The sequence below is a fragment of the Bos indicus x Bos taurus genome, chromosome 21, assembly GCF_003369695.1.
Source record: "Bos indicus x Bos taurus breed Angus x Brahman F1 hybrid chromosome 21, Bos_hybrid_MaternalHap_v2.0, whole genome shotgun sequence".
Lineage (NCBI taxonomy): Eukaryota > Metazoa > Chordata > Mammalia > Artiodactyla > Bovidae > Bos > Bos indicus x Bos taurus.
This window is the reverse complement of record NC_040096.1, coordinates 21725837-21752450: the sequence shown is the minus strand read 5'-3', so window position 1 is coordinate 21752450 and position 26614 is coordinate 21725837. Positions and strand designations below refer to the sequence as shown.

Sequence of the window (26614 nt, the reverse complement as noted above, 5' to 3'; positions counted from 1 at the left end):
CTCATGCAAAGAGTTGACACATTGGAAAAGACCCTGATGCTGGGAGGGATTGGGGGCAGGAGGAGAAGGGCACGACAGAGGATGAGATGGCTGGATGGCATCACCGAATGGATGCACATGAGTTTGGGTGAACTCCAGGAGTTGGTGATGGACAGGGAGGCCTGGCGTGCTGTGATTCATGGGTTGCAAAGAGTAGGACACGACTGAGCGACTGAACTGAATCCATGATCATGGGATGTGTTTCCATTTATTTATGTCTATAACTTCTTTCAGCAGTGTTTTGTACTGGGTTGGCCAAAAAGTTTTTTTTTTGGTAACATCTTATGGAAAAACTCAAATGTGCTTTTTGGCTAACCCAACAGTCTTCATCATACATGTCTTTCACCTCCTTGGTCAATTCAGTTCAGTCACTCAGTCGTGTCCAATTTTTTGTGACCCTATGGACTGCAGCACGCCAGTTCTCCCTGTCTATCACCAACTCCTGGAGCCAGCTCAAACTCATGTCCATCAAGTCGGTAATGCCATTCCACCATCTCATCCTCTGTCGTCCCCTTCTCCTCTCACCTTCAATCTTTCCCAGCATCAGGGTCTTCTCAAATGAGTCAGTTCTTCGCATCAGGTGGCCAAAGTATTGGAGTCTCAGCATCAGTCCTTCCAGTGAATATTCAGGACTGATTTCCTTTAGGATGAACTGGATGGATCTCCTTGCAGTCCAAGGAACTCTCAAGAGTCTTCTCCAACACCAGTTCAAAAGCATCAATTCTTCAGCGCTCATCTTTCTTTACAGTCCAACTCTCACATCCATACATGACTACTGGAAAGACCATAGCTTCGACTAGATGGACCTTTGTTGGCAAGGTAATGTCTCTGCTTTTTAATATGTTGTCTAGGTTGGCCATAGCTTTTTTTCCAAGGACCAAGTATCTTTTAATTTCATAGCTGTAGTCACCGTCTGTAGTGATTTTGGAACCCCCCCAAAATAAAGTCTGTCACTGTTTCCCCATCTATTTGCCATGAAGTGGTGGGACCAGATGCCATGATCTTAGTTTTCTGAATGTTGAGTTTTAAGCCAACTTTTTTACTTTCCTCTTTCACTTTGATCAAGAGGCTCTTTAGTTCTTCGCTTTCTGCCATAAGGGTGGTGTCATCTGTATATCTGAGGTTATTGATATTTCTCCCAGCAGTCTTGATTCCAACTTGTGCTTCATCCAGTCCAGCATTTCTCATAATGTACTCTGCATATAATTAAATAAGCAGGGTGACAATATACAGCTTTGATGCACTCCTTTCCTGATTTAGAACTAGTCTGTTGTTCCATGTCCATTTCTAACTGTTGCTTTCTTGACCTGCAAGAGGCAGGTAAGATGGTCTGGTATTCCCATCTCTTGAAGATTTTTCCACAGTTTGTTGTGATCCACACAGTCAAAGGCTTTGGCATAGTCAATAAAGCAGAAATAGATGTTTTTCTGGAACTCTTTTTTTCAGTGATCCAACAGATGTTGGCAATTTGATCTCTGGTTCCTCTGCCTTTTCTAAATCCAGCTTGAACATTAGGAAGTTCACGGTTAAAATACTGTTGAAGCCTGACTTGGAGAATGTTGAGCATTACTTTGTTAGCATGTGACACGAGTGCAATTGTGCGGTAGTTTGAGCATTCTCTGGCATTGGAATGAAAACTGACCTTTTCCAGTCCTGGCCACTGCTGAGTTTTTCAGATTTGCTGGCATATTGAGTGCAGCACTTGGACAACATCATCTTTTAGGATTTGAAATAGCTCAACTCAAATTCTAATCACCTCCACTAGATTTGTTCGTAGTGATGCTTCCCAAGGCCCACTTGACTTCGCATTCTAGGATGTCTGGCTCTAGGACAGTGATCACACCATCGTGATTATCTGGGTCATGAAGATCTTTTTTGTATAGTTCTTCTGTGTATTCTTGCCACCTCTTAATATCTTCTGCTTCTGTTAGGTCCATACCATTTCTGTCTTTCCCTGAGCCCATCTTTGCATGAAATGTTCCCTTGGTATCTCTATAATTTTCTTGAAGAGATCTCTAGTCTTTCCCAGTCTATTGTTTTCCTCTGTTTCTTTGCACTGATCACTGAGGAAGGCTTTTTTATCTCTCCTTGCTATTCTTTGGAACTCTGCAATTAACCTCCTTGGTTAATTGCCAAGTATTTTAGTCTTTTTGACTAAATTTTCCTCATTTTTTCCCTCATTTTTCTTTAGTGAGTTTAGCAAGTTGTAGGATACAAGAGCAATATACAAAAATCAACTATATATGTAGCCAAGTAACAACCAGAAATTCTAATTAAAAGATACCATTTACAATAGCATCAAGATATGAAATACTTAGGGATAAATCTGACAAAGATGTGAAATATTTGTACGCATGACCTATAAAATACTGCTGAGAGAAATTAAAGAAAACAGAAATAAATGGAGAGAGATGCCTTGTTTGTGGGTTATTAGTTCTCCCCAAGTTGGTCTACAGGTTCAATGCAATGCCAGTAAAAATTCTACCAGATTTTTCTGTAGAAATTGACAAGCTTTTCCCCCTAAAACTCATACAAAAATGCAAAGGACCTATAACAGAGAAAATGATGTTAAAAAACGCAAAGTTGGAAAAGTTAACTTTACCTTATTTTAAGAATTCATATAAATCCTCGTAGTCATTAGAACAGACAGATCAGTGGAACAGAAACTTACAGGAGAAAGTTTAGCTTTTCAGCTAATGGTGCTGGACAACTAGATACTGTATGAAAAAGAATGAACTCAATAGGTACTTCACCAGAGAAAGTAAGAATGATCACAGAGAAGCATGTGAAAAGATGTTAAACAGAATTTTTTTTAAAAAAATGTTAAACACCATCATTAGGAAAATGCACATTACAACCACATTGAGATACCATTTCACAGCTACTAAAATGGCTAAAATCATAAAGACCATACCAAGTGTCACAGAAGATGTGAAGAAACTGGAACCTTAATACATCATGAGAATGTGAAATAAGCCAACCACTTTGGAAATCAGACTGGCAGTTTCTTAAAAAGTTAAACATACACCTACCATATGTAAGATCCAGCCATTTCACTCCTAGGTATTTACCCAAAGGAAAATACAGCTGTACACAGAGACTAGCAATGAAAACTTGGGAGTTAGGCTTTTTATTTCTCTCAGGAAACTTTTTCTCAGGACAAGAGATGCTCTTAATTTAGAAACACTCAAAGTAAAAATCATGCTCCTGACTAAAAATTTCTTGTATGTTCTTTTAGTTGTTTTTCAGACAAAAACCAACCAAAAAGTGATTGGGAAACAATGAAAACACCACTACAATATATGTTTCTGAAATATAAGTATACATTTTAATTTAAGAATATATTTTAAAATCAGTACATGTATACGCATGACTAACAGACCAAATCCACACCTGTAAGCTTCCAAGAACCATTTACTGTGCTGACAGTAGTAGGGTACAGGCAGAGGGAGAATAAATAATAGTGCTTCGGGTAGCGAAGTAGTGATCAATAGGGTAGGTGAAGAAGGAGCCTCATCGTGGACGCTACGGCAGGAATAACTCCCCAGGACTGACGTGCAAAGTTCCAGGTCTCCACGACAGGAACAGGAACAGCCCAACCCACCAAACAGCCTCCCTACTTGGCTACGAAGTGCAGAGAGTGGAGGGACTCAGGCACAGGGGCGCAGGGATGGGGGAACTGGACCCAGAAGTTCAGACAAGCATGTGTGTTCACACACCACCCCCGACCCACAGCATCACCCCACATGACAAAACTACACGACTGAACAAAGGCGCTCCCAGCCTCCCTGTCACCTCTTTGGCAGTGAGTCAGGCCATCCCAACTTCTGACACACAGACATCTTCATCAGGAGGAAGGCTGTCCTGTGTGGTGGGGACAGGCCTTTAGGTGAGAGCAAAGCTATTGAAGCTGTAGCGTTAATTGAACATCCCTAAACAAAAAAGATGTTAATTGCTAATTGTAAGTGTACAGACAAAAAACTGCTTCATGTCCCATACCCCAAGGATGGACACAGTCATTTTCCTACTCAAAGGTGAAATATAACAAGCCCTTGATCATGCTTCAGCAAGTACAGTTATGGGGCAGGAAAAGAAATTAAGTTCCATATGCTAAAATTTACACTTACTGCTATGAACTAAGTTTTAATGTATTTCTTGAGTCAAAACCAAATGTCTGAAGATGCACTAAGCTTATGACTTTCACCTGTAACTCATTCACTTCTCTAAGTTAGACTCATGGTAATGGAACGTGTCCAGGCTTTCAAGCATCGAAACTGAAGAAATATTAAAGCCACCCTGTATAATTAGGCACAGAAAACTTCAGAGGGGTGACTGATCAGGGCTTCTCAGGACTGGATGTTGGTTGAATTGAGGATTCGGGAAGCAGCATCAGATTTGGAAGCCTTTGAAAGTTCGCGCTGTTGAAAAATAAATAACATCAATGGCAGTACTGCCCCCTCTCATGCATGCCCTGCCCTGGTGAGTAAGCACGAGTGAATGTCAGCACACAGCCCTCTGAGGGCGTTTCTCTAAGATGGTGGGCCCTAGCCCAGCACAGGCTGTGTTAGGAATCCAAGGGAAGGGAATGCTTAGTCACAGACTAAGCAGGTACGTATTTGCCCCTTGATCGCTTTCCTCAGCCAGTCCATTTTGTTAAAACCTCACAGGAGAGAAATCCCTTAGACTTCACCAAGTACCCTGAGTTGTCAAGCTAGATAGGCAACAAATTTTGTTCTTTTGAGCCCTTTATGAAACAACGGGCCAGAGTGTATATCTACCAATCCCTGGGGCTGAGGGCCTGTTAACCTGCTGGTGATTTCATCTCGTGCTGGAGCACATGGTACTAAAGCAGAAGACAAAGCATGGCTGGCCAGTGAGAAAGGACAGGTGTTAGTAGAGGTTAGTCTACTGGCTTCAGTGCTGCCTGGTGGAGCCCACAGCCACACCAGCCCAAACCAGGAGAGCCTGCCTGACTGAGCCAAAGACAGCTATGTGTAAGCACCAAGTGGATGAAGCGGGGCTGGCTGAGCAAACAGGAAGGAGAAAGCTGGACTTTGTGGCCTGCAGTCAGCTAGCCACAGTGACAAGTACCCACTTCTGTAGGTAGAACCACAACAGTCAAGTACTTGATAGGGACTTCTCTGGTAGATCAGTGGTGAAGACAGCTTGAGGTTCAATCCCTGGTTGGGGAACTAAGATCCTACATGCCACACAGCATAGCCAAAATAATAATAAAACAACTCTTAAAAAAAAAAATAACTTGACAAAAGTAAAAGAATATAAAGTGAGCTTCAGAGCTCAAAATGAGCTGTAGCCTTGGGCAGCTGTCACATTCTCTATTACTGCAGCAAGACAGTTGATGCCCTAGGCTTTCACTCAATATCCCCCACAATGGTGAAGGACAGCCTCGCCTCTCAATAGTTAGATACTCAGGGAAAAAAGAACACATCACTAAGGAGAGGGCACTGCAGTTAAGTGTTGGTAAAAGTGAAGTAGGTTACTAGGAGCTGAAGAGCACTGTGGGGGAAAAATAACTTTCTTCCAGTGCCTCCTATGTGCTTTAGCAGCTCAGTGTGGTAGAAATAGGCAAAGGCAAAGAAATGAGCATGGGCTAGCTCAGAGCAGACAGAAAGTTGGCAGTGCAGCTCTGAGGGGTTAGTAAGACATATACTCCAGGAAATAATCAGCACACAGGCCAAAAACCTTATAGGCAGCACACAGCTGGGGCTCCCCTCCCCACGTGATAGGGCCTTTCCTTTCTAGCACACTGGAGGCCCTTAATGTCACAACTGGGGAGGGTGGAAATTCTCTGTTGTGAAATAACAGGATAAAAAAACTTTGCCTAACTTTAGATGGGGCTGAGAATCCAAGTCTGAACAAGTTAATCAGCAGGTTAGTCTGTTTAGTCAGTCTGTTGGGAACTTAACCCAGATATTTACTATTTTTAGTATTAGGGATTTAGTATTAGTATTTAGTATTTGTATTAGGGATTCCTGCTTCCTTTGTTTAAAAAAAAAAAAAACTTATGATAATACAGCTGAGATTATTGGTTAGTGCAGCCCTGTGCCCACATGGGAATGAAGCCAGCAGATGACAGATCAGCTTGGAAAAGGGACATGGGACATGCAGGGGTTGCCATACAGACCTGAAGCCCAACAGTGGAGCTGTCAGAGAGGGACGGATCCTTCTAAGAACAAAGAATTAAGACAATTACCAAGACTCCACCAAGAGAGCACCAGGGCAGTGATTAGAAAGGTTACCTCCTGCAGCCAGGGAATGGTATTTCTTAAGCAGAAGGATCCAGGTTAAATGTCTGGTTGCTGCTGCCATCTTTCTTCCTGTATACCACCCTTAAACCACCCCCACTTCATGCCATGGTCATGTCAGGAAAGGGATTCTCAGCCTCCAAAGATCTGTCCGAACTAACAGCCTGGGTGCCCCTGGGGAGATACCCCCTCTGCCCCAACTGTGTGCTCCCCAGGGACTGGTAGATACTAGAAAAGGTGAATTACCGCAAACTCAGAATAGGTGCTGGCAACAGAATTAATGCTGAAGTTGCGCCGTGGGGGGGCCGAGTCAGGGTACCCACCGCTGAGGATGCTGCCATTGAGCTCCAGGTTCTCCTTGTTGGCTCCATGCTTGACGGCACGGGGTGTTTTTTTCCCCGAACAGGTGGAAGTGATGACTGGCTGTAGAGAAAAGAAAGATCCTTCAATCCCTTATAATGACTACACATACACAAATTATCAAAGGCTGACAGACACTGTCTTTATTCATGTGTCTGTAATCCTATTCTTCTGGTTTAACAAATACAGATTCCCAATGATCTGCAGAACCCTTATCTTGAGCATGGTCTGTAGAATACTTGAAAGACTGAACACGTTTTAGCACACACTCCTCACCCCTCTCCTGGGGTGAGAGTTCCTGTCTGCACCTAGTCATCCAATGTCACTGGGCTGGAACCCACATGCAGGGACCTCACACAGGATCACCGAAGACCAGGCTTTCAATGGAGATTTCAGTTTCTCAGCCATCCCAGTGCTTCCCACAACATTAGTCAGGGCTCAGGATGACCATTCTCTCCTCTTCTCTCATTTAGTCTTTGAGAGACTAGTTAGCTTCCATCTGTTAACTCTCAGCATCTCAATGATAATCGGATACAAGGACCTTAGAAACTGGAACAAGTAGGTGGGGCCTTGTGTGGCTGACCCACACTGACTCCTTTATGTCAGCTCCACCTTAGGCCTGCAGTCCCACCCTCTCCCGGTCCTGCATGACTGACCTTCAACCTACACACAAGGAATGTGCCCAAGCCAGACAAAGTCCCTATCAAGTCTGACCCTTGCCTTCACCTGATACGAAAACTGAAGAATGCCTTTTGTTGAGGCAGGTGATTGGTGTTCTCGTGACCCTGGGAGAAGGAAGACTGCACAGTGCCTATCAGTACAGACGCGCTGCTCCTAGATGTGTCCTACAGATGTGTCTACATCTTAAGCTTTGGCCTCTGTACCCCTTTCAGTGCTTGAGTGCAGATGCAAATGCCTCTGGGTCACTGTCCTCAGATCCTGCCTGTATGTAAATTACCCATAGTAAACTTCATAATTGCACTTTATGAAGCTACCTGCTTTGTTTTTCGGTCTCAAAGCTCCTTCTCAGTCCAGAGGAAAGTATTCAGTATCTCTGCCTCCCAACAGACCCTGGAGTGCATAGGTCGGGCCGGTGTTGCAGATGTGCTTGTACACAGAGCATACTGACCTTGCTGCCAGAAGGTGGAAGTCGAGACACAGGAGAGCGGTAGACTGTCCCCGAAAAGACAGGCCGAATGCTGCTGTTGGCCGTAGCATTGGACATGGTGGTAGTGTTCAGCTAGAACAAGACACAAGATTACTGACGTGAGACAACGTGCTGAGTAACCCATCCTTACACTACAGAGGAGTGAGGACGGGAAGCAGTCTAGAAAAGTGTTCAGTGTTGCATCCAGCAGGTGGAACTATAAAATGGGACAACCATTTTGTTTCGAAAAGTTAAACAGGCAACTATCCTAAGACCCAGCCATGTCACTCTTGGGTATTTACCCAAGAGAAATAAAAGCATATATCCATACAAAGACTTACACATAAATATTTACAGGAGCTTTATTTGTAGTAGCCAGAAAACTAGAAATAAGCTAAATATCCATCAACACAGGCAACTAGATAAGCAAATTGTGGTATATACATCCAGTGGAATACTGTTCAACAATAAAAAGAGTAACCTACTGACATAACACAGATGAAAAAAATCAGACACAGAAGTATACACACTGTGTGATTCTATTTCTACAAAATGTTAGAAAATGCAAATTAATCAATAGTACTGAGCGAACAAAGCTGTAGTTGCCAGGAGCTGTGGGGGATGGGTACAAAAAGCAGAGAATATAAAAGGGCAAAAGGAAACTTTGGGTGTGATGGGTAAAAATTTATAACATGTTCTAAAAATTTCATCACATTATTTTCCTAATAAAAAATTAAGTACCTAATATCAAACAATAGGGAACTAGTTTAATAAATGACAGAATGTCAAAAAAATAGAATATACCAGCTAATAATGAGCATATTTATAGAAAGTTTAATTCTCTGAAAAAGCAGAAATCAAAATTATATATTCTGTGATCTCTGTTTTATGAAAATACACTATTTTAAAAACCTTTTTATAAAAGCAGGAAAAACACCAAATATTCTCATTGGTGCTTCTGGAGTTACACACTATAGGTGATTTTTTAAAAAACATTTTATATGTTATAAAGTATGAGTTGAGGAGCAAAGAGGAAAATAGCACTCCATTTATTAAAGAAAAGGTTTAAAAAAAAGAAGGATGGAAGGAAGGAAAGGACGGACTCCCTGGTTTCCTGCTCTAGAGGTTAAGGAACATTAGCTATTCTATTTGCCAAGCATGAAAGTCTTACTTCACACAGTGCCATGGTCACTTGTTGGAATTACAGAATGAACCTCTGAAGGTTTTCATCATTACAGACTGTTGGCAGCTGCCGGCACCCTGAGTTTAATCCGGGACTCAACATCTGACACACATTAGAGCCCAGCAGCTCAGGCAGCTCCGCGTTACCTTGCGCACTTTGCCTGGAGTGCTGGGTGTCGGTCCTCGCCGCTTGGGTGTTCGCGGAGTACTGCCGTAGAGCATCTCTGTCTCTGTCTGCTTCTTGTTCTTTAGTTGCTATGTGAAAGTCAGGGGCAAGAGTGATAAATCCCAGAAGGAAAACAGCTCTGGGATGGGAGCAGAGGAAGGGCCAAAAGTACAATGCTAAAAGAGCTGCCATGAGCTGCGACTTCTTTAGCCAACCTAGAGCCCTGGCAGGGACTGTGGGCCGCTCCCTCATTGCTCTTCCCCAATTCCCAAGTTGGGTTCACTTACTCGTTCCTGCTTGGCTCTCTCTTTCTCCAATTGGTGCATCTCCCACTGTTCTGTTACATACTCCATGAATTTCTGCCCATTCACCACAAATGCCTTTGAATGCTCTCGTTCCCACATTTCAATCCTTGCTTTCAACTCCTCTTCCAACTGAGACCAGAAACAAGGACATGTTAATTACATCAAATCTTTGGTGTGAAACCTAAAAGAAATGATTCTCCCAAAGAACGCCTCTTACCCACTCAGAGTATCATTAGCCTGACTTCAGGTAGCTGGACCCATATGGGAACAGGCCAGAGTGGCCAGAAATCAGTCCGAGCATGGTTCATTCATAATACACTTGAAGGTGGGAAAAAGTGAGAACCCAGAGCCTGCCCACTAAAGTTCTGGTGCTGGAAGCTGGAGGCAGCACTGGGGGAACCTGCAACATTAAGCAGGCAGTGTTCACAGAGCAGCACTAGCTAGGCTGCAGCCTGGGATCCACCCTTTACTGGCTCGGAAGAGGTGGGCCAGGTACTTAAGTGCTTAGTCCCTCAGTTTGCTCATCTGTAAAAATGGAAATAATAATACCAACCTCTTAAGGATGTTGTGACAATTAAGTGAATTAATAAATGGAAAGCACTCTAAGACAGTATCTGGCACTTAATTCAATAAATGTTAACTATTATTATTAAAATAGAGAACAGTAATGAAGTCCAAAGCACTTTCTCAAAAGGTCACCTTGTGTTATGGGCTCAATTGTGCCCCCTGCCAAATTCATATGCTGATGTCCTAATCCCCAGTACCTCAGAACATGACTTTATTTTAACACAGATGTAATTAAGTTAAAATGAGGTCATAAGGGCGAGTCCTAATCCAACATGACTGCAGCTTTGTAAGAAAATTTAAACATACACACATACAGTAGGAGGACTGTGTGGAGATACAGGGAGAAGATAACTGTGTGGAGGCAGGAAAGAAGCCTCGGAAAACCAGCCCTGCTGACACCTTGATCTCAGACTTCTAGCCTCCAGGACTGAGAAGATGAATTTCTGTTGTTTAACCCACCTAGTCTCTGGTACTCTGTTGTGGCAGTCCTAAAAACATAATAAAACTTGATATTCAGTTATCAAGGAATACTTGAAACTAGCAGAGCCAGCACGTACTTACTATCCTTGCCTAACCTTTGGAAGAGAATACAGTTTGGGGGCAAAATGATTCAAAGCAAGGGATATACAAAAAGTGAGATATTTTGTAGCCATGCACCAAACATTCTCAGCAACAGTATTACCTTAGGGAGTGTTTTTTGGAGCTTGGCTCTCTGCTTTTCCTCTTTTAGAAGATTTCCTCCACGATTTGTAAATCGACTTGGATCTGAAGCTTTTCTCTGTGAAAAACACATTTTAATTAGGCTAAATGCCTGACAGTCAGTCACTTCTGCTAGAATCCATGCTCTCATAAATGGATGCATACTTGTAAGGAGACTTCTGAGTTTTCATCCCCACCCACTCTGAGCAGTGAGACATGGTGGCTTTCTAAGGCAGGGAGTGGGGTGTGACTACTCCCGGGGAGATGCAAGGTCAAACACTGGGGTGCAGGAAAACTACTGTTTCCTTTTCCATCTAAAAAGTAAGACAGGCTTTCATATTTACTGCACAATGTCACTGGCTCCTTTCCTTGGTTCAGAGGTCACCAAAGGGAAATGGGGGGTGCGGGGGGACAAGCAGGAGGTCTACACTCAGAGGGCTTGCTGGTGACTCCCCAACTTGCCCACTCCCACTGTATTAAGACAACACAGCTTAAATGTGCTCAGTGAAAGGGTTTACAGATCATGTGATTTTTATTAAATTAACCCTCACAAAATGGACAAAAAATATAAAATGTTAGGCTTCTTATTCTTTTTAACTTTTCTGTTTTTAGTTACGTTCTACAATATATCAGAATAGTAATGTAAGTTTATAATTTATAAATACAAATTAGGTGAATACACTAAAAAACAGGGCAGATAATCAAAAAAGTTTAGAAACAGTCTTGACAATTTGGGGACCAAACTGATAAATTCTATTTCCTTTCCAGGCTGTTTGATTAGTGACTTTCTATAAGCATATCTAAAAGGAATGGTAATTAGTTTCTTATTTTTCCTTAAACATTGCCATGTAAACAAGGGTTGCATATTTGGTTCTTTATTAGCTTTATATATATATATATTTAAATTATATAGTTGATTTACAATATTATATAAGTTTCAGGTGTACAACACAGTGATTCACAATTTGTAAAGGTCATACTCCATTTATAGTTATTATAAAATATTGGCTATGCTCTACAGTGTTCCATGCTGTACAATGTATCCCAGTGGCTTAGTTATTTTATACATAGTAGTTGTACTTCTTAATCCCCTACTCCTGAATAGTCCCGGTTTCCCCCTCCCCACTGGTAACCATTAGTTTGTTTCTATGTCTGTGAGTCTGTTTTTTTGTTATATTATATGTATTAGTTTATTTTCTAGATTCCACATATGAGTGGTATCTTACAATAGTCGTCTTTTTCTCTGAGTTATTTTACTAAGTGTAATACCCTATAGGTCCATCCAAGTTGTTGCCAGTGGCAAAATATTCTTTTTTATGGTTGAGCTCTTGACTTTCACTCCTCCTCCTCCTTGCTTTCTACCAGAAGTAAGGAGGAATGGAGGCCTAGAACACCTGCTTTTAAACAGCTGTGTGATCTCACGCAGTTTTCTCTACTTTTTTGGGGGGGGGGGTTGGTAAATGGTTTTAATGTTTAACAGCAGGCCAGCTGTGGAGGACAAGATCCCCCAAGGCCCCAGCCCTTCTCCCATGATGGCCTGGGACCTGTGTGTGCTGGCCAGCCCCGTGCCTGCCCTGACCCTGCGGCCCACCAGTCCTAGGGAGGGTGGGAGAGGAAAGTGGGGAGCCGGGAGTTCAGCCTGGAAAGTTCAGGGAAGCAAACACAGGGGCAAAAATATGGAACGCTTCATGAATTTGCGTGTCATCCTTGCGCAGGGGCCATGCTAATCTTCTCTGTGTCGTTCCAATTTTAGTATATGTGCTGCTGAGGCAAGCACAGTTTTCTCTACTTCTGAGTCCTACTTTCCTGCCTATAAACTTGGAGTTAAACTCTGGATTTGCTAAAGGGCTGTTCCAGCTCTATCAGGACTGGTTGGACCTGAGAATAAATCTCATGAATTTCATGCCTGAGGTGTCTCACTTGCCTCAACCCGATTCCAGCTCTGAACTCTAAATGCTCTAAGGGAACCTATTCATGCTGTCTATCAGAACAAAAGGAATACAGAGTACACAAATGTGCCCCAATAACCAGGCAATTTTCTAAGATAATAGCAAAAGTTTGAACAGTACAGAATGTTAGTTACCCGCCCCTACATCCACTCTTCTCTCCTTCCTTAGAAACAGACCCTGGATTTACCTACGGTAGCAGTTCTCCCAGCCTCGCCAGTAGCTGGTGTGGCATTTAAGTGGCGGTGCTATGAAGAGAGCCTGGGAAAGGCTCTCAGAGGGTGGGGGCAGTGCCTTTTGCGCTCCCGCCTTCACACGCTGTGTGAAACGCTGTGGTGGGAGCTCCAGAACCACCGTGGACCTGAGCTTAGACCCACCCCTCAGCAGTGGAGGAGCTATGAACTGGAGAAGCCTGGGACCCCACAGACTATGGAACGGCTATACCTGCCTTGCACTGCCTACCTCTAGACTTCCTTTATGCAAGAAACTTCAGCCTTATTGAAGGAATTAATTTGGGGTTTTTCTCTTACATGTTTCTAAGCTTGACAAATACAGATGGGTTAGCAGTAAATTACAGATGTAATGATAAAACCTGGTAAACGGCAAAGGAAACAGGCTCTGACTCCACGCAGAGGATGCTTTCTTAACACTACACTGTACTCTAAGGAAAACAGACAAAAAGTAGGGCAGTACCTCAAACTCTAAGAAAAGCCTCCAGCTCTCTTCCCACTTCTGGACACCTTCAAAGAGTTCTTTGTGAACCTCATAGTAGTTTCTTAACCGCACGATCTCGGCATCATGGAGCTGGAGCAGATTTTCTGTGTAGTCCTCTGTAAGATACAGGCCCAGTAGTTTTAAGAAATCCCTCCAGTGTTTAGTATCCCAATTCACTAATCCCTCATCCCCCTAAAATGGAAGCGGAGTTTTCCCCCTGACAGTAAAAGTGATACACGAGTAATTGTATGCTATAGATAATAAAAGCCAGGTTTGTCACCATCAGCCGAAGGACTGGAGACTGACTAAGGTGTAGAATAATATGACTAAGATTCTCAAAACTTCTGTCATCTTTTGCCTTGTCTTACGTTTCTTTCATATTCTTTCTTTTCATGCTGCCCAATAGAGGGCTGAGTCACAGAAAATGTCCAGAAATGTGGAATTCAGTAAAGACAGCAGCATCTTTATATTCAGTTCAGACCAGAATTCCATTGGGCTCTTGGGGGCATACTCCTGGGCTCAAAAGTGGGCTCTGCCGTTGACCTGCTGTGTGTCTCTGGGTTAAGCTGTGCAACATTTATGTGCCTCAGTGTCCTTCCTCATCCCTTAACATGAGTATTAAGTGAGATAATCCTGTTAAGAGTCTGACTTTGCACCTGGCAGCAGAGTAAGCATCTGATAAACCTGAGCTTCACACCTACAGGCAGTCCACAGAGTTATGCTGCTTCAGAGATCCCTCATTTCCCAATAGCATTTGCAAATGCTTATTTGAACAGGAATGGCAATTTATGCTGAATGGCTTGGAAATGTATGCCTCTGTTCCAGAGGAAATACTTCCCAGTGAATGTCTGCATGTAAAACACAAGTGAGCAGCCACATGAAGAGCGACACTTCTATACGAACCAGAGTAGTAAGCAGCGAAAGCTTGTCTCTGCTCCTGGCTATAAAAACACCTGTCCCAGTACTGAGCCACCTCCACTCGGATTGCCTCAATCACTTTCTTCATGTTTTGCATTTTCAGTTCTTCCAACCGATCCACTTCTAATTGCAGCTAAAACAAAAAGACCTGTTAAAAGTGCTTGTCATATTTGTATATTTATGTAAATTTGCAAAATATTTTCCCCCTTTTTAATAAAGTGAAGTGAAAGTTGCTCAGTTGCGTCCAACTCTTTGCGACCCCATGGACTACAGTCCATGGAATTCTCCAGGCCAGAATACTGGAGTGGGTAGCCTTTCCCTTTTCCAGGGGATCTTCCCAACCCAGGGATAGAACCCAGGTCTCCCACATTGTAGGCAGATTCTTTACCAGCTGAGCCACAAGGAAAGCCCTTTTTAATAAAATTACAACACAAAACCACAGTGGCAAGTCAACACTCTATAACAATGATATCCTAGGAGCCAGAAATCTAAGAAACATACACAAAAAATAACAGATGATCAGGCTACTGCCACCCTTTTCTGATGCTTGTCTTAAAAACAGGCTCACTCAGGATTTCCTTGATGGTCTAGTGGCTAAGACTCTGCGCTCCCAATGCAGGGGGCCCAGGTTCAATCCCTGGTCAGGGAACTAGATCCTGCATGAAACTAAGACCTGATGCAGCCAAATAAATAAATGTTAAAAAAAGAAAGAAAAAAAACAGGTTCACGCAAGGCAGAAGCTGGTCAAGACATCAGTGAGTGCTCATGCTCAGTCGCTCAGTTGTCTGTAACTCTTTGCGACTCCATGGACTACGTAGCCCGCCAGGCTCCTCTGTCCATGGGATTTCCCAGGCAAGAATACCAGACTGGGTTGCCACTTCCTATTCCAAGGGATCTTCCTGACCCAGGGATTGAACCCACATCTCCTGCACTGGCAGGTGGATTCTTTACCACTGAGCCACTAGGGAAGCCCCAGAGATATCACACTTGACACCAAAAAGCTGACCCAGTGCCCTTAGGGTTTCTTACCGCTTTCCGGACCTTGGCCTTCGACCCAGTCATAACCGTGGCCACAGCTTCTCTTTCTTCTGCAGGTATTTGCAACCTATCCCAGAGCTCTCGTATCTGAGCACGCAGCCCCTCACACACTGCTTCATTTTGTGATTTTCGCACTTCCAGCTGTAGCAAGGAAAGCCAGTGGTTACAGCAATGACAGCAGCAGAGAGAAAGCCCTCTGGCTTCCCACAAAGATACATCTTTACCCCCATGGAGAAGAAGTCCTTTCACAAGACTGTGAAGAGCTTTTTCATGACTTCTGAAAACAAACTATAAGGCTGTCATTATGGTAGTAGGGTCTCAGATCTCCAAAATTAGGATTTAAATTTTAACTAAAAAAAAAAATTTTTTTTTCTGTCAAACACTAACTCAAATATCTTAGTTTTTCACCCAAATCCTGAATTTCATATTCTTAGAACCACATATAAATTAAGGTTTTTGTTTAAAAAAAATATTAAAGGTTGTATTTCATATAATACTCTCTTTATCTTAAAGGAAAAAACCGCAAGTTTTTTTTTTCCCCAAATTGCTGGATACTGTGGAGATCCCAGGCCATAATCTGAGCAACATTACCTGCCGGAGCAACTTCTGTAGTGTTGCAATATTTTCCAGAGATAAACAGAAGGCTTCTTCATCTTCACACACCACGTCTCTTTCAAAGCTTGTGTCTGGCGTGTGCTCTAATTCCTCCATACACAGTATGATCTGTCTCTTTATGTTAACAAACTCCTCACGCCTAGATGCCTATGAAAGAAGATGATTATAAGATACCTGGAGGAAAGTCAAATGACTTCTAGGACATATGAATGTTGACATAAAGCTATGACAAACCTAGACAGAATATTAAAAAACAAAGATATCACTTTGTTGACAAAGGTCCATATAATCAAAGCTATGGTCTTTCCAGTAGTCATGTACGGGTATGAGAGTTGGACTATAAAGGATGAGAACCGAAGAATTGATGCTTTTACACTGTGGTGCTGGAGAAGACTCTTGGGACTGCAAGATCAAACTACTCAATCCTAAAGGATATCAGTCCTGAATATTCATTGGAAGGACTGATGCTGAAACTGAAGCTCCTAATATTTTGGCCACTTGATGCAAAGAGCCGATTCATTGGAAAAGACCCTGATGCTGGGAAAAATTGAAGGCAGGAGGAGAAGGGGGCGACAGAGGATGAGATGGTTACACAGCATCACTGACTCAATGAACATGAATTTGAACAAACTGCAGGAAATACTGCAGGACAGGGAAGCCTGGCGTGCTGCAGTCCATGGGGTCACAAAGAGTTACACGCTACTTGGCAAACTGAACAGAAACACCAATGTTAGCATACTTTTGTTTCCCTCAAAGTTGCCACGTGTTGTCTAAACTGGTTCAGCTCTTCTAAGCTGGGAACTGAGGTGCTGTCGATTTCATAATGGGGCATGCAAAGAATTTCACACAGTTCTTGATCTTGTTCTTGAAGAATTTTCAGTTCTTGTTTTCTTTCCTTTTTCTGTTTCCTCCTCAGTTCCACCTGAGTGCGCAAATCCTTTTCTAGTTGCAAGATGGTTGTCTCTCCTTCTTCCTGTAGGAGACAATGTACCACTGTTAAGGTGCCAAGTGGATTTCTTCAGAGGAGGAGAAAGACGACGAAAAAAAAAGACTAGGATGACAGACTTTTAGTTAAACTTACAAATAAGTTAACTTATTTGTTAACCTAACAGAATATGGCACAGAGAGGGCCCCCTAACAAGGTTCCCCAATAAGGAAAGGTGCCAGGGCAATTTTACCAGAGGTAAAAATGGTTGAAAACCTTGCTTTGAGTTAGCTATGGTTATTTAGCTCCTAACTAAATGTTTATCCCAATAGTCCTAAGAACATCATTTAACCATCCCAATAATCAAAGGTTATCACTTAACCAATAAAAATCCATTTTGTACTCCTTGCTCTACTCCTGATAAGCAGAAGAAAAAAGTGGCAGTTATATGTCCTATAAATTTTATTCAACATTAAACTAGGAATTGTCATATAATTTAAGGGAGATATACTACTGAATACCTAACTTCTCATCCAATTTCATATCAAAAGTTAAAAAAAAAAAAAAAAGACTAAAGAAGGAATCTCAAAAAACAACAAAATTCTGTACAGCAATTATCCTTCAATTAAAAAATAAAAAGGACTCTCTGTTCAAAATCAATGTATTTATGCCATTTGTGTTGATATCCAAGTCTGCCTGATTGCTCACGGCTACAAGATATTAATTATCCTTAACTCTTTAAACACAGTGTCCTCCTCCGAGGCTGCCTCCATCTAGATCCCCAGGCAGTTCTTTCTGTAACAGGGAGAGGGGCCTGAGACCTTACTGGCACCACATCAGCCCCCTGTGTGCTGTCCCTGCACCCACCTCTATTCCAGTTACCTTCCCAACCCTCACATTTGTCTTCACTTTCATGATCCCAACACTGATTTTACTGGTTCTAACCAGGGCAATGTTTCGGGGTCCCTCTGTCATTGACGTCATGCTTGCTGGTGTCTGCGTTCATGTCTGACTCGTGCTGGAGCACGGGACAGCAAACTCTCAGCAAGAAACACAGATGAGCATCCCTGGGTTTGACCTCACTCTCCTGATATTCCTACTATGGAAATACTTCTTCTCACGTGGCCACTCTAGCTGGTTCAGTGGTGTGCAGCTTTCAAGTATGAAAAAATCCACAAAGGCAGGTTTTGGGGGTAACTTTCCCTTATATGACTCATCACTTTTGTTTCTTAAGTAGCTCTTCACCTTCATGCATTGGAGAAGGAAATGGCAACCCACTCCAGTGTTCTTGCCTGGAGAATCCCAGGGACGGGGGAGCGTGGTGGGCTGCCGTCTATGGGGTCGCACAGAGTCAGACACGACTGAAGCGACTTAGCAGCAGCAGCAGCTCTTTTCATTTTCTTTCAAAGAAAGAATGGAATGATATCATCTATTCCTCTTTTAACTAAGCTCAGAGTTAAAAAAATTTTTATGTCCTACTAATTGATAGGAATAGGAAATTTGTTTTTGACTAAAACATTGCAACACTTAGGTGTTTCACCTCTCAACAGGGCAACTTATTTATATAAGTGAAAAAATGGCTTTGCTGGAACCAAGTAACTAGGCAACATGTTCCACCCATTTCTTATGTCCAGTATCAGCCCTACAAGGAAACTTTCCACCTGGAGCTCCAAATCAAAGTTTTTCCCTAAGTCTCAGACCCAAACAGGATCCCCTGACATCCTGCCACATACATGAAAAGGCTCGACATTTAACTCGCTGCACAGAGTATTCAGCTCTTTTTGACAGACGGCTATGCTTTTGATAAGTCTTTCCTTCAGGCTTTCCTCTTCAGCAATCATCATATCCAGGAGGTCCTATGAGAGAGAAAACAGTCCTATAAAACTTTTGGGTTTTCCCCCATTAACGTCAAACAACACTAAAAACCTCACAGTTTCAAAATTTTAAGAAAGGACTTAAAAAAAACCAGGACTTCCCTGGTGGTCCGGTGGTTAAGACTCCATACTCCCAGTGCAGAGGACCCAGGTTCAATCCTTGGTCCGGGAACTAGGATCCCCATGGCTTGGCCAAAACAAACATGCAAACAAAACCACGAGGAGCCTGTGACACCCTAGCGTTGCTTCTATATGCTATTTTAGATGAGACACCAACGTCCTTACCCCCGTCCCACTGCAGAGAGGCCAGTGCTACTAAACTCACCTTGATGTGCTTCTTTACAACCTCAGTTCTTTGTAACCGCTGGTCCTCTGGAATGCCAATCAATTCCCATATTTCCCGAAGGTGATTCAGGGCTTTCTGGAGACATACTATGGACTCCTCTGCCAGCACCTCACTAAAAAGCAAAAGAGAAGCCAGCTACCTGAGCCACTGCCTCCAGTCTAAAAACTGTATTTACAGAAACTAAAACTAGTTTCTCAGTGGGCTCAAGGCTAAAAAAATTGGAAATAAGCATTCAACTTAATTCATCTTTAACTAGTCCCCTATCCTTCCCCCCACAAACACCACAACCCTGGAAAAGCAAAATCCAGTATCATGTTACATTGTAGAAATCCAGTCTTACACTGTGTAAATTCAATCTTTTGAATAATATTCAGAATCTGGACTTCAATCGATGATTCTATCTACGGCAGTATAGTATGGAAAAACAGACAAAAATGTCAGCTCCTATAAAACAGCTCGAAGTTTATTGCAAATTTGTTATTCATCTTTTTCCCTTCCAGTTTTATTAAGCTATAATTAATATACAGCACTGTATAAGTTTAAGGTATACAGCACAATGACTTGATTTATATACATCATGAAGCGTTACCATAATAAGTTTAGTAAACATCTATCATTTCATATAGGTAAAATATTAAAGAAATTTAAAAATTATTTTTCTTACGACTAGAACTCAGTATTACTCTTTAACAACTTTAATAAATAACACACAGTGGTGCCAATTATATTGATCATGTACATTACATCCCTATTACTTATCTTAAAACTGATTTATCTGGACTTCTGTGGTGGTCCATTGGTTAAAAATCTGATTGCCAATACAGGGGAGATGGGTTTGGTCCCTGCTCTGGAAGGATTCCACATGCCATGGGGCAACTTAGTCTGTGCACCACAACTACTGAGCCCATGCACCCCAGAGCCCGCACTTTGCAACAGAGAAGCCACTGCAATGAGAAGTCTGTGCACTGCAATTAGAGAGTAGCCCCAGCTCACAGCAACTAGAGAAAGCCCACGTAGCAACAAAGACCCAATATAGCCAAAAATACATTAATGAAATACAAATTTTTTTAAATCCTGACTTATCTTATAACCTTCTGACTGCCCTCATCCAATTCTTCCTTCCCCCTACCCCCAGACTGGTAAGCTAAAACTAATCTCTTTTTCTCTGAACTTGCTTGTTTCTGAAATATAATTGACCTATCAGTTCAATTCAGTTGCTCAGTCCTGTCCAACTCTTTGCGACTCCATGAATTGCAGCACACCAGGCCTCCCTGTCCATAACCCCCGGAGTTCACTCAGACTCACGTCCATCGAGTCAGTGATGCCATCCAGCCGTCTCATCCTCTGTCGTCTCCTTCTCCTCCTGCCCCCAATCCCTCCCAGCATCAAGTCTTTTCCAATGAGTCAACTCTTCGCATGAGGTGGCCAAAGTACTGGAGTTTCAGCTTTAGCATCATTCCTTCCAAAGAAATCCCAGGACTGATCTCCTTCAGAATGGACTGGTTGGATCTCCTTGCAGTCCAAGGGACTCTCAAGAGTCTTCTCCAACACCACAGTTCAACAGCATCCATTCTTCAGCGCTCAGCCTTCTTCACAGTCCAACTCTCACATCCATACATGACCACTGGAAAAACCATAGCCTTGACTAAACGGACCTTTGTTGGTAAAGTAATGTCTCTTCTTTTGAATATGCTATCTAGGTTGGTCATAACTTTCCTTCCAAGGAGTAAACGTCTTTTAATTTCATGGCTGCAGTCACCATCTGCAGTGATTTTGGAGCCCCCCAAAATAAAGTCTGACACTGTTTCCACTGTTTCCCCATCTATTTCCCATGAAGTGATGGGACCGGATGCCATGATCTTCGTTTTCTGAATGTTGAGCTTTAAGCCAACTTTTTCACTCTCTACTTTCACTTTCATCAAGAGGCTTTTTAGTTCCTCTTCACTTTCTGCCATAAGGGTGATATCATCTGCATATCTGAGGTTATTGATATTTCTCCCAGCAATCTTGATTCCAGCTTGTGTTTCTTCTAGTCCAGCGTTTCTCATGATGTACTCTGCATATAAGTTAAATAAGCAGGGTGACAATATACAGCCTTGACGTACTCCTTTTCCTATTTGGAACCAGTCTGTTGTTCCATGTCCGGTTCTAACTGTTGCTTCCTGACCTGCATACAGATTTCTCAAGAGGCAGGTCAGGTGGTCTGGTATTCCCATCTCTTTCAGAATTTTCCACAGTTTATTGTGATCCACACAGTCAAAGGCTTTGGCATAGTCAACAAAGCAGAAATAGATGTTTTTCTGGAACTCTCTGGCTTTTCCCATGATCCAGTGGATGTTGGCAATTTGATCTCTGGTTCCTCTGCCTTTTCTAAAACCAGCTTGAACATCGGGTAGTTCACGGTTCACGTATTGCTGAAACCTGGCTTGGAGAATTTTGAGCATTACTTTACTAGCATTACTTTACTAGTGAGATGAGAGCAATTGTGCGGTAGTTTGAGCATTCTTTGGCATTGCCTTTCTTTGGGATTGGAATGAAAACTGACCTTTTCCAGTCCTGTGGCCACTGCTGAGTTTTCCAAATTTGCTGGCATATTGAGTGCAGCACTTTCAAAGCATCATCTTTCAGGACTACTGGAATCTGGAATTCCATCACCATCTACTGGAATTCCATCACCTCCACTAGCTTTGTTCGTAGTGATGCTTTCTAAGGCTCACCTGACTTCACATTCCAGGATGTCTGGCTCTAGCACTATGTTAGTTGCTGCTAGAGCACAGAGTGAATATTAGTGAACACATTTCTATACATTTCAAACTTATCACCAGAATAAGTCTAGCTACAATAGGTCACCATACAAGATATTACCTAATTCTTGACTACATTCTGCACACTATCCATCTCATACCTGTAACTCATTTATTTTGTAACTGGAAGTTTGTATTTTTCTTTTTTTTAATTTGGCTGCACTGGGTCTGTGTTGCTGTGGGATCTTCATTGCTGCCTGCAGGATCTTTTCATTGTGGCATATGGGATCTCAGTTCCCTGACCAGGAATCAAACCCACATCCCCTGAATTGCAAGGCAGATTCTTAACCACTGGACGGCCAGGGAAGTCCCTGATAGTTCTATATTTAATTTTTTGAGAGATCGCCAACTGTTTTTCCATAGTGGCTACTCCATTTACATCCCCACCAACAGTGCACAAGGGTTCCCTTTTCCCAGTATCCTTGCCAATTCATGTTATCTGTTATCTTTAATAAAAGTGATTCTGACAGTTGTGAGGTGAATATTTCATTGTGGTTCTGATCTGCATTTCCCTTTTGATTAGTGATGTTAAGCATCTTTTCATGTGCCCGTTGACCATCTGTATGTCTTCCTTGGAAAAATGTCTATTCAGATCCTCTACCCATTTTTAGTTAAGGGTGTTTGTTTTCTTAATGTTGAGTTGTGTACATTCTTTATATATTTTGGATACTAACCCCTGATCAGTGTTGATGAGTATATAGAAAAGCCAGAACTTTTACACACTACTGGTTGGAGTGAATTAGTACACCACCTTGAGACTGTTGGCAGTATCTGCTACAGTTAAACTCTGGATGTGCTTTGCTACCAGTCAGCCAGGAGGCCTGGAACAAGTCACTGAAGCTTTTCTGTGCAAGAAATGAGGCTAGAGGCTCTCACTGGCCCCCTCTCTGTTACAGCATATTCAGGGTTTCTAAATCACCAGCCTAGATCTCCAGGAACATCAGTTTCTCCATAGTTTTAATATACTTATTTCCAAGACATTTTTCTAGCCAAGAAATCCCAATGTAAAGGTTTCCTGTTCTAGTTGCAGAAAAGCTTTTGCACAGATACTAGCTGCCTATACCAGATGGCAATATCAATAACACACATAATAAAGAGTGTTTAAAAGAATTTACTGGGACTTCCTTGGTGGTCCAGTGGTTAAGAATCTGCCTGCCAATGCAGGAGACATGGGTTCAGTTCCTGCTCTGGGAAGATTCCACATGCCTGGGGCAACTAAGCCTATGCGTCACCACCACTGAGCTCATACTCTAGAGCCTGTGCTCTGCAACAAGAGAAGACACTGCAATAAGAAGTCCAGGCACTGTGTACACAGCAACTAGAGAAACAGCCACAAAGACCCAGCACAGCCAAAAATTAATTAATAAAAAAAAAATGAAAACCTACAGAATGGGAGAAAATATTTGCAAATGATGTGACAGACAAGGGCTTAATCTCCAAAATACACAAACAGCTCATACAACAATAAAAAAAAGAGGAACAACCCAATCAAAAAATGCACAGAAGACCTTAATAGACATTTACCCAAAGAAGACATACAGATGGCCAGTAGGCACATGAAAAGATTCTCAGCATCACTAATTAGTAGAGAAATGCAAATCAAAACCATAATGAGGTACCACCTCATAACTGGTCAGAACAGCCATCATTAAAAGTCTACAAACAACAAACGCTGGAGAAGATGTGAAGAGAACCCTCCTACCCCACTGGAGGGAATGTAAGTTGGTGCTGCCTCTATGGAGAACAGTTTGGAGGTTCCTCAAAAAAAAAAAAATGGAGCTGCCATATGATCCAGCAATTCTACTCCTGGGCACATACCCAGACTAAACTATAATTTGAAAATACATGCATCCCTAGTGTTCACAGCACTGCTATTTACAATAGTGGGAAACAACCTAAATGTCCATCAACAGACGAATGGATAAAGAAGGTGTGGTGTGTATATATATTATATACATATATATATATGTGTGTGTGTATATATATATATACACATTGTCTATATATACAATGGAATATTACTCAGCCATAAGAAAGAAAATAATGCCATTTGCAGCAACACAAATGGACCTAGAGAGATTATCATAAGTGAAGTAAATCAGAAAGACAGACAAATACCACATGCTATCAAGAATCTCGGAGAAGGCAGTGGCACCCCACTCCAGCCTGGAAAATCCCATGGATGGAGGAGCCTGGTAGGCTGCAGGCCATGGGGTCGCTAAGAGTCAGAAACGACTGAGCGACTTCACTTTCACTTTTCACTTTCATGCACTGGAGAAGGAAATGGCAGCCCACTCCAGTGTTCTTGCCTGGAGAATCCCAGGGACAGGGGAGCCTGGTGGGCTGCCGTCTATGGGGCCGCACAGAGTCGGACATGACTGAAGCGACTTAGCAGCAGCATCAAGAATCTAAAATGTGACACAAGACAGACTCAAAGATATAGAGAACCTATTTGCGGTTGCCAAGGGAGAAGGAAGGATTGGGAGTTTGGGATTAGCAGATTCAAATTATATAGCACACAGAACTATATTCAATACCCTGGGAATAAACCATAATGGAAAAGAATATATTTATAACTGAATCACTTTGCTATACAGCAGAAATTAACACAACATTGTAAATCAATTGTATTTCAATAAAACTTTAAAAGTAAATTAAAAGCATAAAAAATGTAAAAAAAATTATCATGGTACAATTATGTACTGCCTTGCTAATTGGATTCAGGTAATTCCTGAAAAGGTGCAAATTTGAGATTTTTTTCTTATACTACATCATTTGAAAAACTGAGGGTGCTTACAAGAATATCATTCAAGAATACAGAGGTTGAAAGGGGCCAATTTTTCCAGTCTGGAGACTCTTAAGTCACTAGCCCAGAAGATATCCTAAATGGCCCTTTAAATGATTTCCTACCTTCTGGCAGCGTTCCACTGATCTACCGCCTATTTTTTTTTTCTAAATAGCCCTCTAGAAAAGCTTGTTAAGCTCCTCTGTACAATCTGCTTCAGAAATCAAGCCAATAGTTAATTCAGTGACCATTCTGATAACCATATTTTTCAGGCATATTTCTCATAGTCTTCTTTAAATATGAATACTTGAAACCAGATTACCTGAAATTCTGGTTTTGTTAGCATAGTAATTCCAGTTGTTAGATCTGTCAGGCTGGAACCAAAGTTAATTGATAACTTTTCCTTCCCCATCATTCACTTTCTTGAAAGCAGTAGATGCCTGAACAATCCAAAAACTGCTAATGGACTGGGGAGTAAGAGTCTTCTGTAAAATGTCATTTAAAATTTTACCAGTCTTCAGAATGTGTCATTAGCTGAAATACAGAGCAGCTTAACTGTGCTCTCTTTTAAATAAGAAGTTATTTGTCATCCACAACCTGACACCCAACATTTGTCTTCCAGTGGTACCAGTGATTTGTACTCCATTCCCATTCTCCCAAGGACAAGTATTTGAAAAAGAACCTTCAGAATCAGTAACCATGGAAGGAAGAGCCTTACAAAGCCATACATTAACCAGTTTGACCAATAACTACGAATTATTTAATAATGAATTATCACAATGGTTCATTCACTACTTTCAGAAAATAAGGTTAACATCTGTATCACTTTTAACACAAAAATCCTAGCCCTGGCATTGTTTTCATTTTAGTGATGAGCAAACTGACATTCAACATCATTGCCCAAAGTTACAAGGCCGGTAAGAGGCGGAGTGATGAGTCTGGTCGCAATTTCAATTCGGACACCCCTTCCCGCCCACCCCCCTTCTCCCTCAATGCCTGAAAAGTTGCTAAAACGACCGGACAAGTATTCCTTAATTGGGAGTTTTCTGAACTTGCAAGAAAACCAAGCTATGTTTCCAATTCGAGTAAAGTATTAACACTGCAACCCTGAGACACTGAAATGCAACGCTAAATTTAAAACCTGACAGCTTTATTGAAACCCTAACCACAAAAAACTCAGGACATACATAAAACAAGCCGTCGGTTCCAATAAGCAGCACCTGAGACGCTAGGCGGGCGGAGAGGGTGGGGCTCCCGGACTCCAGCTCCGACGCCGCGGGCCCGACCGCCCTCCCCACCTCGCCGCTGATCCCGGGCCCCTGCGCTCGGCCCACTCGGGGCGGCTGGACCTGCGGGGGCCGGAGGCCGCCGGGGAAAGGGTGCGTCAGGTCTGGCCTCCCCGCCGCCAGCGGCCCGCGGCCCTCGCCCTGGCTCACAGCTTCCCAGCGGAGCCCGGCCGCTCCCGGCCTCACTCGGGCGCGGCTGACAGGACGCCCCGACCCCGGGTGGAGGGTGGCCCCTCGGACCCCGCACCGCCCCGCACCCAGAAGGGGAGTCGCTCCCTCCCGCGCCCCCTCGACGCCCCCCACATGCACCTTCTCCTCATGACGGACGCTCCAAGCGGGCGGGCGTCTAGGCCCCCGACCTTCTCCACGCGGGCCGATCGCAGCAACCCCCGGCAAGCACCAGCGGCGTCTCCAGCTCGCAGCTGCGCGAGCCGTTAGCCCTCGGCAGAATTTCAAACCGAACCGGAGGCGGTATAAGCCCCGCGATTGGTGCCCCGTCCCGTCGCTCCTCGAGAAGCCCCGCCCTCACCCCGCCCACCGGCGCGCCGCGGTTTGGGGCGGGGGGCCCTGCGCACAGGGCGCGGTTTTCAAAGGGCGCGTCTCTGCCTAGAGACCGCCGAGTCTCCCGGTCT

The 26614-nt window shown here is 42.9% G+C and overlaps 2 protein-coding genes and 2 non-coding genes across 8 annotated transcripts in view; 2 read left to right on the top strand and 2 right to left on the bottom strand.

Moving 5' to 3' along the window:
* The window catches only part of RCCD1 (RCC1 domain containing 1), a 13846-nt gene extending 10485 nt beyond the window's left edge, over positions 1-3361 (top strand). Inside the window, exon 9 of the mRNA XM_027520834.1 lies at positions 3278-3361. The gene's annotated coding sequence lies outside the window, so the exon portion shown is untranslated. The remainder of the gene's footprint in view (positions 1-3277) is intronic.
* Positions 3341-26418, bottom strand: PRC1 (protein regulator of cytokinesis 1). 5 transcript variants are annotated; one of them, XM_027520822.1, is made up of 15 exons: positions 26292-26404; positions 19087-19219; positions 18621-18743; positions 16702-16935; positions 15939-16109; positions 15339-15488; positions 14295-14442; positions 13371-13507; positions 10715-10810; positions 9448-9594; positions 9142-9249; positions 7795-7905; positions 6552-6728; positions 6185-6226; positions 3343-4457 (listed from the first exon to the last, which is right to left on the bottom strand). In XM_027520822.1, the coding sequence occupies exons 1-15, from the start codon at positions 26300-26302 to the stop codon at positions 4386-4388; spliced, it is 1860 nt and encodes a 619-aa protein (XP_027376623.1). In that variant the 5' UTR covers positions 26303-26404; the 3' UTR covers positions 3343-4385. The 5 variants fall into 5 exon arrangements, with proteins under 5 accessions (XP_027376624.1, XP_027376623.1, XP_027376625.1 ...); XM_027520826.1 differs by having other exon boundaries at positions 4372-4457; positions 6629-6728; positions 26292-26418; XM_027520823.1 differs by lacking the exon at positions 6185-6226 and having other exon boundaries at positions 3341-4457; positions 26292-26412.
* LOC113880228 lies at positions 12402-12508 on the bottom strand. The gene has a single exon (XR_003507686.1). It is a non-coding gene; the product is annotated as a U6 spliceosomal RNA (small nuclear RNA).
* Positions 14886-14958, top strand: TRNAG-CCC. The gene has a single exon. It is a non-coding gene; the product is annotated as a tRNA-Gly (tRNA).
* Positions 26419-26614: the final 196 nt, after the last annotated feature.

Excerpts from the sequence above, each read along its gene's own strand:
- PRC1 (XM_027520822.1), bottom strand. Across the intron at positions 6,729-7,794 it reads TTCCACCTTCTGGCAGCAAG|CCAGTCATCACTTCCACCTG; the intron begins GTCAGTATGCTC and ends TTTTCTCTACAG. Across the intron at positions 6,227-6,551 it reads GCACCTATTCTGAGTTTGCG|AAGGATCCGTCCCTCTCTGA; the intron begins GTAATTCACCTT and ends CTTTGTTCTTAG.